The 14,812-nt window shown below is 37.5% G+C and overlaps 1 protein-coding gene across 3 annotated transcripts; it reads right to left on the bottom strand.

The window, feature by feature from the left end:
- Positions 1-426: 426 nt before the first annotated feature.
- On the bottom strand, positions 427-2,538 carry LOC145642181 (cytokinin riboside 5'-monophosphate phosphoribohydrolase LOG1-like). Of its 3 annotated transcripts, none has more exons than XM_081693277.1 (7): positions 1,972-2,538; positions 1,787-1,884; positions 1,610-1,640; positions 1,435-1,534; positions 1,261-1,331; positions 1,018-1,161; positions 427-912 (listed from the first exon to the last, which is right to left on the bottom strand). In XM_081693277.1, exons 1-7 carry the CDS (start codon positions 2,095-2,097, stop codon positions 748-750), a joined length of 735 nt encoding a protein of 244 aa, XP_081549403.1. In that variant the 5' UTR covers positions 2,098-2,538; the 3' UTR covers positions 427-747. The 3 variants fall into 3 exon arrangements, with proteins under 3 accessions (XP_081549403.1, XP_081549404.1, XP_081549405.1); XM_081693278.1 differs by having other exon boundaries at positions 427-906; XM_081693279.1 differs by having other exon boundaries at positions 1,983-2,538.
- Between the last annotated feature and the right edge of the window lie 12,274 nt (positions 2,539-14,812).

Genomic DNA, 14,812 nt, shown 5'->3' with positions numbered 1-14,812 from the left:
ATTTTGTGAAAGATCTGAGCTTGCTATATATCTTGCTTGCTTGGAAGCAATAATGCAAAAGACTCCAATAAGAGTTTCTGTGTATTAGCCAATAACTAAGCTTGTATGGGGGACACATGGAGTCCATGACTTCTTTCAAGCATGTTAGATGTCTAATGACTAATCCTAAGATGATTATAGTGCATTTGAGGGCATTCTATGTGTTGATTACTTTACAGCCTTGGATACATGGAGACTTTTGCTGTCATCTACAGAGAGGCTGATGGATACAAATACAAAAATTTAAAAAATTAAGAGTGATTTTTTTTATTTTTTATTTTTTTTAATAAGTGTCTGCCCACACGTTTTACTCTCTCGAATCATTTGCTATTACATAAGTGTGGTGAAATGATTGTAGCACTGACAATTTTGTGCATGACAACTATGTATGGAGTACTTGATCTGAATATTGACTAGCTTAACACTGTTAGGGTACATACTAAGAAAGATTAAAACCACTAGAGTATGGGATCAGATCACTTTCACCTTACCCCATTACTCTTGTATTTAAAGAGAAAAATAACCTTACCCCTTCCAGCGCTTCTGCGTTGTTGCCATCTCTTTGCACTGACATGTGTACACAATAAAGATGTATATATAGAGGCAAAGGAAGGTCTCCCTTTACATTGGATGTTATTGAGAGGCCTAAAAAGATCTAGTAATCAAGTAAGTGGACAATACCAGCTAGGCAGCTATGTCACAATTCTTCTACTTTTTGACAGAACTTTTACATCTTTGTTGCCTGCTTCTATAGTGAACATATGAGTATATAAAAGATAAATTAGAAGTGGATTCTTTCATTGTACAATTATTCTCAGTTTCCCAGCTTTGTTTGGATGCAATTGTATCATGTGTTGGTGTATATTCCTGCAACTTGCACCGGTAAAAAGACAAATCATTCTTTGTGCTTTTTAAGTACTGTGCTAGTTCAAATAATTTGGTCTTTTTAGAATCTGCTTTTGGACAAAAGAAACATACCTCCATCTTCTTCAGCAGCTCTTCTGCTGATTCTGCTAAAATCACTATGTCTCTTTCTGTCTTTGCTATGAAACCCTCCTCGACCCCTTTATCAAATAATGTAAGCAAGCTGTTGAAGAATCCACCTACATTTAACAGGCCAACCTTTTTTTTGGTGGGAGAAGTTTGTGGTCAGAACAATAGTCAAGGGGGATATTAAGCAAAAAGGTGGAGATTATCTAAAAGCATTAGAGGAATTCTTACAGGTTTTCCATGAATTCCTAACTGGGACCAAGTTATCATCTCTAAAAGTTCTTCCATGGTTCCATAACCACCTGAAAATTAAAATCTTGAATTTTCATATCCTTTCCTATACAACGAATGATAAGACTATAAACTGTGCAAGGATGTGTATCTGTATGCTGGACCATTCCCTACCAGGAAGAGCAATAAAAGCATCAGCATGCTTTTCCATTTCTGACTTCCTTTGATGCATGTCTGCAACTATCTTTACTTCTCCGTGTGTTTCTCCTACTATCTAGATTGAATTGTTGTTATCAGTAAAGAACTTCTGAAGAGTACATTAGCTATTATGAACATGAAGATGTGATACCTCAATTGGTAGGAGCGGTCTAGGGATTACACTGTAAAAGATAAACATGAGTACACTCACTAATCAAAACATTTAATATATAAAAAGATGAATGTATAAAGGTAAACTGTCAGTGTTCTCACTCTCTATCCTTTATTTAACCCCATGTTTTACTATGAAATGGTTATTAAGGCATACCCGAGAACATGGCATCCACCTTGAAATACCGTCTTAGATATGGTTCCCATAAGGCCTATACTTCCTCCTCCATAAACCAAATCAATTTTTCTTTCCACCTGCAGAAACATATCATTGTAAATTCAATGTTGTCAAAAATGAAATGAAAAGAAACCTAGTTAAAACACTTAAATACGAGGATTTACCAGTGCTTTACCAAGTTCAAGAGCTGCTTCATCAAATAGGGGTCTGTATCCAGCTCTGCTACCACAGAAAACACAAATCCTCCTAAATCTCCTGTCATTGATGCTTTTTGATGGTATCACTTCCATTTTCCAAATTGTCAGGGTTGGAGAAGTAGGATTCAATGCTCTGAAACAGTGAGATTACTATATTACTGTGAAAGACTAGAAATGAAAGGAAACATTTCTCTGCCCCTCCCCCTCCCTCTATATAGCACCTCTTGTCTGCTTGGAGTAGTCGTTTGAGGAGAAATGTCTAACAGTAGGCCACTCAGTTTTTCTTATAAGTTCCTCTTGCAATTATCCCATATTCTGTGGTCTCTTGTCCTGTGAAGTTTAAAAAAAAAAAAAATTTAATCAAGTTGTTATCTGCTAGTAGTTTGCTACTTATAGAGTTGGTAACCATGCAAAAGAGTGAGCCATCACCAAACTTTGAGTTGGATGTTGACTTTTAGAAGAATCCTTTTGTAAGGTGTTTAGGTGGACCATGCATGGAAAACAACAAAACTAGAAAGGTATGCATAAGCTGGCCTTCCCTCTCTCCCAGGGAAACTACATACACTATACAGTATTCATCATTTTGTTGAATTCTTGGGAGAATCCACTTCAATTGGTTCCCTTCTATCTGGTCAATTATGTCTTTACCTACATTATTATAAATTTATAACCACCTAATGGTTTGAGCTTTGAACCATGCAGTGCAAGGTTTTTTTTTTTTTTTTTTTTTTTTTTTGGGTGGGGGGGGGGGGGGGGGGTGCGGGGGAGACTAGATTAAGACTAATGCAAAATTTTTATTTTTGCATTACCTGTTATATTAACTGTTATCCCCATTTAATGTTATTTAAGAGAAGAGTATCTTCAATGCAACTGTAAAATTTACTTGCCTTCCGATCATGAAATTGAGTAGTACCCTAGCAAATAGAAATTTGGGTGAAGATGTGCATAGAATATTCTCTTTTTTTAAAACATGTCAACTAGTTTCTGTCTATATTAAGCAAACTGCATTGTGTAATTTGTGTTGGCCCTCACAATGCTGAAAATGCTATACACGATTATTCTACAATTCTGTCATTTTCAGAATCTGACATTTATAAGCATCACCTTTTCTGCTAAAAGAGATGAAGGGGTGGATGACAAACATTGCAACTTTTATCATGCATTCATGTTGTTAATTGAATCTTCAAAAAGTAGAGTACGATGAGGGATGGGGAATTTATATTTGATGAGAGATAAAAGCCGTGAAGCAGTTGTTCATAAAGTTCTAGATGTTTTCTTTACATAATAAGATTCCATGTAGGAGTAAATTTAGGACAGCCATTGAAAATGGGCGATAGGGCGTAGTATATGGTTGTTAGTCTTTTGCTGATATATGATTCTCTTGTACTTTGAACTCAAAAGAAGACTGTTGAACATGTGGTTTACAAATAGTATCCTTGACTAGTGGTTGTTAAATAGGTGATGAATGTAATATCTTAGAACTCATGGAGCCAAAGTATCTTGTGGCTTTATTGTGGTCCTAGCTAGAGGCCTTACCGCCTTAGTAAGTAAAAAGGAACCTCCTGGCCTCCTTTTCTATTTTCATTAGGAGATATGTCAATTGTTAACAGTAACATGTTTGCTTGTTGATCATTTTTTCGATTGTGTTTGCTTTGTTTTGATGCATAAAGTCTCTTAGAATATAGTTACGTAAAAGCTTGCTTATGTTACAGAGTGCATCTACAGGGCTCAAGACAAATGAGCATTTGACATAATGATTAATTCTTGTGAGTTGTGATGGGTGGTTGCATTTTAGGTGACTTTGGATCGAGTATGCTTGGTTAATTTTCGTGCTGTTGGAAATTACCAGGGTGTTTTTGGCTGTTGTTATATGATGGGTTTCACCCTTTTTCAAACATGGATGTTATGCTTATGATGAGGAATGAGTACAGTAAGTCACACTTTGGTAAGGGGCCCTAAAGTGTTGTTTAAATTTTGAAGCCTCAATTGTAGACAGCAAGGCTAAAAGCACTCAAAGTCTTGTCTCCTGTTTCACTTGTGTTAGCAGAAGTTTTTAGGCCGCTGATTTGTTTCCTGATATCTTATATTGCTAGTACAGCTACACCAATGCCGACCACACCAAGCATCATGAGGGATATATGCAGTTTTATCGTTACGATAGGATAGGGCAGACAAAGAGAGGCTGTTTTTAATTTACATGTGAAGTTATCACGATTATCATTACCGGAGAAGAGTAGCTAAATCATTTTCCGTTCAAGTTATGTATCAGGCATTGGACAAAAAAGAAATGCCTTGCCTAGATTTACCCTTTTCCAAGCATAGCTGCTAAGCTCCAATTCCAGCTTCTCAAGGTCATGGTCAGTTTTGGATGTATTGACCTTTACATTTTTATCCTGGGTTGTATGAGTTGTCTCGTTGTTTCTTTCTGTATGAGATGTTGATAAAAAAACTCTAAGATGGTGTAGATCTCTCACAAAGCCTTAGAATGCCCTCTGGATATTGAGCCTTTCGTAGTATATGACAAAGGTTCGTCGAATGAAATTTGATTACTATGCTTCCCGTGAAACCCACCCCCACCCCCTTCTTCTCCCCCTCCCTGCTAAGTTGAGTACAAAAAATGTGCTGTGTTAGTTTGACTACCAAGCAGAGAGAGAAAAAAACTGCATGTGAAGGTTAGCTTGTGCTTTCTAGTAGCACTTAGGCAGTTTCCTAGCCAAGAAGTGAATTTTAACTGGTATATCTTAGAATCTGAATGTCTATTTTGGTTTCCCAATTCATGTACCAGGTTATTCCTGTTAGAATTTCTGGTCTGTTTTGAGTTTGTAAAACTCATCAAAAACTAATGCAATGAAATTTTATCATATAGTAAATGGATCTACGGGATCGTGTTCATTCATGTTGTTTCGGATCTATCTTAAAGTTTGTGTTGGGCACGGGTTGTGTTGTAGTATTAGGACATAGATTACCAGCTCCAAAGTCTTCTACATAGTGTTAACTTGTTACCTACAAGTATTGGTTTGAGCTTCAGTGATTTTAGATTAGTAAAATGATGACCTCATGTTGCAGTGTATACTAATCACTAAACGTAGCCCTCTTTTATGGGTTATTATTGGTCTGAAATTTTTTTGTATAAATTGACAAGGCCTTAACCTGGCCCAACTCAGGTTTGGGCCTTGGCCCTCCAAAATCCGGTGAACATGAGTTCCTACATGAAAGTAGAGCTGTCAAAAGTTGATCCGACCCGAAATACCAACTCAAACCTGATTATTAACCGACCCATCTGAACCCGAAAAAATGGTGACCTAAACCCAACCTGAAACCAACCCTAAACCCGAGTTGACCCGAGTATGTGAGACCCAAACCCGAACATGAACTGACCTGGAGATGAACCCGACCCGAATGTAACCCGTAAATTATAGACTTGAACCGAACCCGACTTGAACCAAAATTGACCCAAACCCGTTTTAACCCATCAAAACCCGAATTTAACCCGACTTTTTACTAACCTGGCCTGAATTCAACCCGACCCGAATTTAACTCAACCTGTTACAAACTCGACCCGAAATCAACCCGACTTGTTATTGACCTAACCCAAATTCAACCCGACTTGTTATTGACCTGACCCGAATTTTACCAGACCTTAACCCGACCCAAAAATTCAACGCGATATTTTACTAAACCGACTCGAAAGCAACACGAATTGTTATTGACCCGACCTAAATTCAACCCAAATTGTTCCTAACCCGATTTCAAATCACATTAAATGCAATTTAGACTATCGTATTATTGTTGATCAAAGCATTTTTTCTAAGGAGACCAAGTCGGTCCTGGCCAGCAAAAGAAAGGAGCATCATCCTCAAATTTAAGAGTTAAATATATATACTACCTCCGTTAACCATTATCTGCAACTTTGGGGAGAGGAACGGACTCCAATGCAAAACTTCTTAATGGAGTTTAACACAAAGTAAGGGTATGTCATTAATAGTTAAGCAAAAAATAAAAAAAATAAAAAAAATTGAAAGAACAATCCAGCGCCCCAGCCACCGAAACCCACCGACAGAACCACCACCTTCGCGAACACACCTTTTCCCAGATCGATGACCATCCTCCAAAACCCACCGACGGAACCACCAAAACCCACCCACCAAAACTCACCTACGAAATCCACTAACGTAAACCCACCCACGAAAACCACCCACAAAGAACAACCTGCGAAAACCCACCTACTAAAACCACCGGGGAAACCCTCCCACCTACGAAAACCACCCACGAAGAACAACTACCCACCGAAATCCACCCACCAAAAACGACCAACCCACCAGAAACTAAACCCACAACTCGAACCCAGAATTACAACCCACCCCAATTCGAACCCAAAACCACCAAAGAAACAGCCACACCCACCGAATACCAGATCTTCTTCTTCGTCGTCTTCATCTTCGTCGCCTTTCTTTGTGATACCAGATCTTGATTGAGTTTGAAGGATTAGGGAGAAAGGTAATGGGGAAGATGAAGAGGGTGAAAAATCAGGGTATGAATGTGGAGAAATTGGATGATTTTGAACTAGTTTGGTTGATTTTAATGAGTTATTGGGTGGGATGAATTAAATTTGATAGGAGTAGTTAGATTAATTAGGTTAGATTAGTAATTAATTAATTATGTTTTTAAGAATGTAATTGATGTTATAAAGTTTTAAGTAAGGGTATTTTTGTAATTTTGTTAATTTTTTTTACTAAATATGGAAAGGTCTGGAAATGTTGCACATAATTTTTAGCGTCCATTTTTTGTAAAAGTTGCAGATAATGGTTAACGGTGGTAGTATATAAATATATAGGAAATTTTGACTTTTACCACCAAAAAATTTGGACAAATTGTTTTTTACCACCTACTTTTTTAAAAGTTGTATTTTACCACCAAATAATGTTCTAAAAATTGTTTTTCACCATCTACCGTTAAGAAAACCGTTAAATCTAACGGTGTTAAAAAACATTCTTCGATTTTCGTGCCCCAAATATGTTTTTTTATAGGTTTAGGGGGGGCATTTTAGCCCTTTGGGTCCAATTTGAGGTCAAAATTGATAAAAAATTATCGAAAATACCTTGTTTTGCGTGTTCACGCAATTCGATGTATTTTTAAACACGCAAAACGAGGTATTTCCGATCATTTTTTATCAATTTTGACTTCAAAATGGACCCGTAGAACCAAAATGCCCCCCTAAACCTATGAAGAACATATTTTGGGCACGAAAATCGAAGAATTTAAAAAAATTCCGTTAGATTTAACGGTTTTCTAAACGGTAGGTGGTAAAAAACAATTTTTTGAGTTTTATTTGGTGGTAAAATACAACTTTTAAAATAGTAGGTGGTAAAAAACAATTTGTCCAAATTTTTTGGTGGTAAAAGTCAAAATTTCCAAATATATATATAGTAGGAAAACTTAGAAAAAATAATCCCAAATAATCCTACTATATATATATTTGGAAATATTGACTTTTACCACCAAAAAATTTGGACAAATTGTTTTTTACCACCTACTATTTTAAAAGTTGTATTTTACCACCAAATAAAACTCAAAAAATTGTTTTTTACCACCTACCGTTTAGAAAACCGTTAAACCACCCCCTTCGCCGCTGATTCCCCCTCCCTCTCTTTTTCGTTTTCTGGTGACACTTGAAACCCTTGAAATCTCTTCCTCCACTCAAAACACCCTTAAAACCACTTCCCTCACTCTCAAAAACCACCAAAAACGCCTCCACCACCATTGAAAACCCTAGCCGCAAGGGTTTCTAGGTGGTGGGAGGAGCGATCTGGGATTTTTGAAAGTGGGGAGGGGTTTCATAGGTGGTTTCGTGGGGGAATGGGGGTGGAGGTGGAGGTGGGTCGCAACAACACCGGGGGTTTGGGGGGTAATGGCGCACTGTTGGTGCAAGGGAAGGGATGGGTACGCGCGGCCGGCAGTGGCAGGTGGTGGTGGGGGGGGGGGTTATGGTGTTCAGATAGATATAAGGGTTTTCTGGGTTTTTTTTTTAAAAAATTATTTTTTTATTTTTCTTTTTTAGAACCAATTGCAGCTTGACACGTGGCACATAACCTGCTATAACAAGTCATTGACTTTCGTTGACTGGTTTGGGATTGAAGAAAAATAAGACCCCCTAAAGTTCGGATTATTCCAAAATAAATGAAAGTTGGGATTATTCCACCAAAATTGATGAAAGTTGGTATTATTTTTTCTAATTTTTCCTATATAATATATATTTGTTGTATGGTCAAAGGAGATAATTATCCTCCTAAAATATAAACTATAGTTCTCTAGTATATTGCCATATACATTTTAGTCAAAGGAAATAATTATCTTGATAAAAATGATAATTTTCTATTTAAAGTTAGTTGAACCCGAATATGACCTGACCTGACTTGGAAATGACCCAACCTGATTGTAACCTGCAAATTTTTTACTTGAACATAACCCGACTTGACTCCGAGAACGACCCGAATTGGAAATGATCCAACATGATTATTACCCCCAAATTATTAACTTGAACCGGACCCGACTTGAACCCGAGAATGACTCGACTTGAAAATGACCAGACCTGATTATAACCCGCAAATCATTGACTTAACCGAACCCGACTCAACCCGAGAATAACCCGACCTGATTCTAACCTGCAAATTATTGACTTGAACCGAACCCGACTCGAACCCAAGAATTACCCTAACCCGTTTTAACCCGTGAAAATCCGAATTAAACCCGACCTATTGTTCACCCGACCCGAACGTAACCCGACCTAAACTGCATTATATGACAACATATAATGATCATATATGGTTCAAGCCTACCACGAACATTTATGGCCAATTTACCGATTTACAACTTGCACCAATTTCATCAATTCAAGCTTACCGCGAACATTTATGACAACATATAATGATCATATATGGTTCTAAACGGCATTATATGACCTCGAGATGTATCTCTTTAAATCCTAAGTCTTTTCAACACTGGCCCCGAAACCTCCAAAATTTCTTAAAAAGCGTGGATATTAGCCTTCAATTTTGGAATTTTTTGACTTTTTTTCACCCGAAAATAAAAATTGCCGAAATGTTTACCATGTTCCCGAATACCCTCCGGGAGTCCAATTGGCTGGGTGAAACCATCCAATTTGTCTTTAAACAACCAATTTACCAGTTTACAACTTACACCGATTTCATTAACTCAAGCTTACCACGAACATTTATGACAACATATAATGATCATATATGGATCCAAACAGCATTATATGACCCCGAGATGTATCCGCTAAAATTTCAATGCTTTTCGACACCAGGCCCCGAAACATTCGAAATTTCTCAAAAAACGTGGATATTAGCCTTCAATTTTGGAATTTTTTGACTTTTTTTTTTTTGTCCGGATATAAAAATTACCAAAATGTTTAACATGGTCCCAAATACCCTCCGGGAGTCCAATTGGGTGGGTGGAACCATTGACAGGCTAAAGTCGTAATCACCTAATCAAAAGTATTACCTAAATCCACTAACTATGTGGATAGGGAAGAAGAGTCGAAGCACATGGAAACAAGTCAATTTATTCCTAATTAATAGTATAATCTAAATTATCAAGTAACCAAATTGTTATTATAAAAGGGAACTAAACTACTAAGAGTAAAAGTGGGAAGGAATATAAGTAGGAGGAAAATCAATGAGATAAAAGCCTAGGGCATAGGGTCGTGTAGGCGTCGTTTGAAGTGCGCCTACGTTAAAGCATGTGGTGAATATGCTTGGCACTCATAGGAAGTGGGAATTTACATATACGATTAGGGGCAAGGAAAGTAGGGAGCCGCCAACAAGTTTTTAAGGAACTTGTAAACCGTTCACGGATCATAAAAGGCAACCACGATAAAGGGACAACGAAGGCAACAACGATTGACCCGTGAAGGTCACACCCCATTCATAATCCATGAGATTACTAACTCCATATGGTTCGGAACCACGAAAGGAGGATCGGGGATGATGGTACGAAGTGAGTCATGGAGTCACATTCGCCCGTATTGGCCTCTACTCGATTCTTATAGTGAAAAGTATTCCTGTGATCTCAAAGGCATACAAACAATAATTCAATTCGCTCCAAACTATTATTTAACTAAAATGGTGGAACATTAATGCACACATAATTCTAAAATATTTGTGATCACTTCAATTAATAATAAGATTAAAAGGACCCTAAACCGGTTGTCCAAATTATCTTATTAGGCGTGATTTTCAATTACATATTCCCTTTAAACATGCAATATGGTGATCATAAATAGAATAACATTAATATTAAAACCCATTTAATCACAATTCCAACAACATAAAATCGTTAGAAAAATAATAAAAATAAAAGGAGCATGATCCTTACTTTGATTCTGTTTGTTTGCAACTACAAAATAATAAACGAGTTAGTAACTTCAAGGAAATAATAAAACGATGATTAAATTAAATTAAATAAAGTAAAGTTGATTTTGGGGCCAAACCCTTAAACAATTCTACCTTTCACGCCTTGGCTTAAGGATAGAACCACGAGTAAAGTATGGACTCCTTTGAGTACTTGAAGAAGGAATTTTGAAGTAGAAAAGGGTAGGCTAGTGTTTAGGCTAAAGCATAGAAGAGAGGAGAAAATAAAATAAGAGAATTACCCGGTGCCCCGTTCATCATAAATGAGGGGGTATTTATAGGGAAAATGTGCTGAGGGAGCACACGGAACCCTAAAATGATAAAAACCCTAAAAAAGTATACCGTGACACGGTCAAACTGTTTGTCAAAGGTGGAAACAGTGACCTTGTTTTGTTCCATGGTAGTGACACTAGTGGTAAGGGTTTGCATCATGGAAGACAGTGCCTCAATGGATTTGTTGATGTTCTCAATGTCTTCTTTAGTGGCTATTGAAAGGTGATGAGTAACGGAGATGACAAAGTTCTCTTTGAACGCCTATTAGATCTGAGAGATTGTTGCGGTAACGGCTCGAACCGTATTGATCTATCCCTGTTCCTTGACCAAGTAATGTGAAATAAAACAATTCACTTAATTGTTTGACTCATTGTTCAAGATAGGAAAGGAAGGAAAAAATAGACATTTGAAAACAGGTGAGAAAACTCCACTCATTTTTTATTATGACGAAAAAAGGGTGCATGAACCTAATATACGATCATAAACGACCTGGTGCACGACTCGAGTCGGAACATAAAGAGTGTGTGGACTATACTTGACTCGTGAGTGACTAAGTGATGTTATAAATTCTACTTGTTTATTTTTAAAGGGAGGATACCATCCGACTTACTCCGAAAAAAAAAGACACAAAAACAAGACTTCCTAAAATACGGTCAAAAAAGTGGTGCACGACTTAAAGCAAAAAAGTGTGTGAACACGACATGTGAGTGATTAAGTGAGGTTATGGACGCGTGTTTTGACCGTACAACTAGACACAACACAAAACTGGACACATCATTCGCACAAAAATCGAAAAAAGACAGGACACTTTTCTGGGCATCGTGTCACGGTACAGACTGTCGTGACACGGTGCAGTCTGCCGTCAGATGGTAGACAGCCCCGTGTCACGACACTATTCACCGTGGCGCGGCAGAACATGCCGTGACACGGTGCACAATTCCAGGTCAGTTTTGTGATTTTTCCAGATTTTAACCGATTTTAGATCCGTACTAATTACTATGTGAGAATAAAAACCCTCGGTCATGGGTTAAACAAAAGAGCAAACACATGAAGGTTAGCACCAAACAACCACATAGCATTTAGGCACGATGATGTACAAAAGTTCGCAACCTAGAGTCAAGATCTATGTTCAACTATTGGTCAAGCTTTGGGTGTCAAAAGGGTACCATGGTTAAGAGTTTGGACGCGTTAGCAAGGCAGCCTCCCTTGAGGGTGTATGCCAACGGGCGGCTCCGCGAGTTCGTGATGAAATCAAACTCGATTCCATGGTTTGGGTGGATTTAATAACTCGGATGAACCCTTATTGCCATGAGCGTTTTTGGGTCAATAGAGCTTAAATCCCCCGGGGCTAAGACGCATGTAGAACACATACGTTTTTTCAAAAAAATCGAAGGAAGTCGACTGTAAGGAAAGAAAATAAGCCACCGGACTGATTTTAGGACTGCCGTGGCACGACAGTCAGAAGATCTGATTGGTGCCCTGTTTTCCTTCGCGCGCAACCAAGTTATCCAATTTTTCTTACGGGACAGACCTGAATGCGACGTTAAAACGTCTATGCAGATGCAAAAATGCCAAATTAATCACAGGAATATTTTTTCAAGAATCTTTCAAGTCTCATCCACTCATCTTAATTAAATACCGATCACTCAAATCGATAAGTAATTAAGAATCCTCCCCAGTGGAGTCGCCAAATTGTAGACATCGTTTGAAGTGCGCCTACGTGTAGACACCCATTTGTGTCTCCCCAAAATCAAACCCAGTGATGAATACCTTTCACGTCGAATCATAGTCGAATGAAACGAAAGTGTGGAAAGGTCTAGTGTTGCGGAAAGTTTTTATTTCTTTTCTCTTCTCTCTGTTTTGGAAAACTTTATTTTTAAGAAAATAGTCAATCCAGTTTGGTTGGTCCATGATATGGGTCCAATAATAGTGTAGTTGGATGGGGCTTGCAAAGACCTTTCCAACAATATATTATAAGCCCAATTCCGATGAATATTGAGGAAGTTATGGCCAATTTACTAAACTGGGCCCGGTTTGAGCTTTATGTGCGGCCCAATGATCTAGGGGAGGGCCTAATATGATTTATCATTCCTAATGCAATTAGGAATGGTTTTGGTCTTCTAGATTCTTCTAGAAGGTTCTTTTCATTCCTAATTCAATTAGCATTGATAAGTTGACTTTGTTGACTTTTCAGAGTTTTAATCGAAATTAAATAGCATTTTCGAAGGAATTATATTATTTTATCCTCCAGTACGGTAAACTTATCGTATTTTCAAAAACGCGTTAAAATCAAGACTGGGGTCCAACCCCAGGCCTTGGCGCCTGGAACCAGGCTTGGCGCCAGACGCTAGCCATTGGCGCCTGGCGCTAGCCACTGGTGCCTGGCGCCAGCTAGCCAGGGTTGGCGCCAACCTTGTTTTGCGTGCGTCAGACTCTGTTTTGTTAAATTATCTTTTTTGGCTGATTTTCTCTATAAATATCGTATCAAAAACTCCGTTTTCATGGACGAATTGCCTACAATCATCGATCATCTACATCTATCATTCACCAATTCTCATCATTCACGAATTCTCATCTACAATCAGTTTTAATTAGCATTCTTTCATTCATTCAATTCTTACTTACTTTTTCATACAAAATTCCGCATTCACAAGATCTAGAAACACCTAGCCATATTCGAAGTTGCCTTCGCCCTAGACGTGAAAGAAAGAGGTACGAGGCATCAAAGTAAGTGCTTTAATTGATTTATTGATATTATTATGTAGACATCATGTTTATATTATTATTATGATGTTCCTAGTATCATGTCTAGGGTATTTTTTTTAATATTAAATATGATTGTTACGATGCTTCCTATGCTCTTCCTAATATTTATGATTGCTAGTATCATGTTAGGGTTAAAGATTTGATTTTTATTGCTTAGTGACATGCTAGGGTTTGTTATTAATCTTGTTAGTATCATGCCTAGGATCTTGCTATTATTATGCTTTAATATCAACATGAACATGATTATGATTATAATTGTTATAATTTATTATTATTTTGATGATGATTATTTTATTTATGATGATTATGATTATTATTATGATATGATTATTATTATTCTTCATGATTATTATTGATTATGTTGCTTGATTATTTATTCTTTATTGCTTGATCACACCTTTTATTGCATGCTTAAAGGGAATTTTGGTACTTGTAATCATGCTTAATAAAATAATTAATAATCTTGTTAGGTTAACTTTGATTATAATTCAAGTGATCGCCAATAATAGTTTATTTGTGCATTATATTCAACCAACATAGATAAACAGGTTTAGGGTTAATCCTATTGATTGCATGTTAATTAAAAAGCGCACATAAATACGATCAGAATAAAGTAGAGGCCTATTATTAGGGCAGGTTCAATCTCTTTTAGGTTGGATTTGTACCTTCATCCCCGGACCCTTATTTGGTTCATGACCTTATGGAGTTGACGATCTCTTGGATCGTTAAGGGGTGTAACCTTCATCCTATGAACGGTTTACAAGTTCCTTAAAAACTTGTTGGCGACTCTTTTGCTCTATCTTCTTCCCTTTTGGACGCCACCGTAATTTAGTGTATGATCACAGTGGGGTTCGAGCTAGTGGGATTTAAGGCTTGAAATTATTCCCTACACTACGTTAAAGCATGTGGTGAATATGCTTGGCACTCATAGGAAGTGGGAATTTACATATACGATTAGGGACAAGGAAAGTAGGGAGCCGCCAACAAGTTTTTAAGGAACTTGTAAACCGTTCACGGATCATAAAAGGCAACCACGATAAAGGGACAACGAAGGCAACAACGATTGACCCGTGAAGGTCACACCCCATTCATAATCCATGAGATTACTAACTCCATATGGTTCGGAACCACGAAAGGAGGATCGGGGATGATGGTACGAAGTGAGTCATGGAGTCACATTCGCCCGTATTGGCCTCTACTCGATTCTTATAGTGAAAAGTATTCCTGTGATCTCAAAGGCATACAAACAATAATTCAATTCGCTCCAAACTATTATTTAACTAAAATGGTGGAACATTAATGCACACATAATTCTAAAATATTTGTGATCACTTCAATTA

Source organism: Chenopodium album, chromosome 8, assembly GCF_948465745.1.
Source record: "Chenopodium album chromosome 8, dcCheAlbu1.1, whole genome shotgun sequence".
NCBI lineage: Eukaryota > Viridiplantae > Streptophyta > Magnoliopsida > Caryophyllales > Amaranthaceae > Chenopodium > Chenopodium album.
Note: the sequence above shows the minus strand (reverse complement) of the source record. Positions and strands in the feature narration are given on the sequence as shown.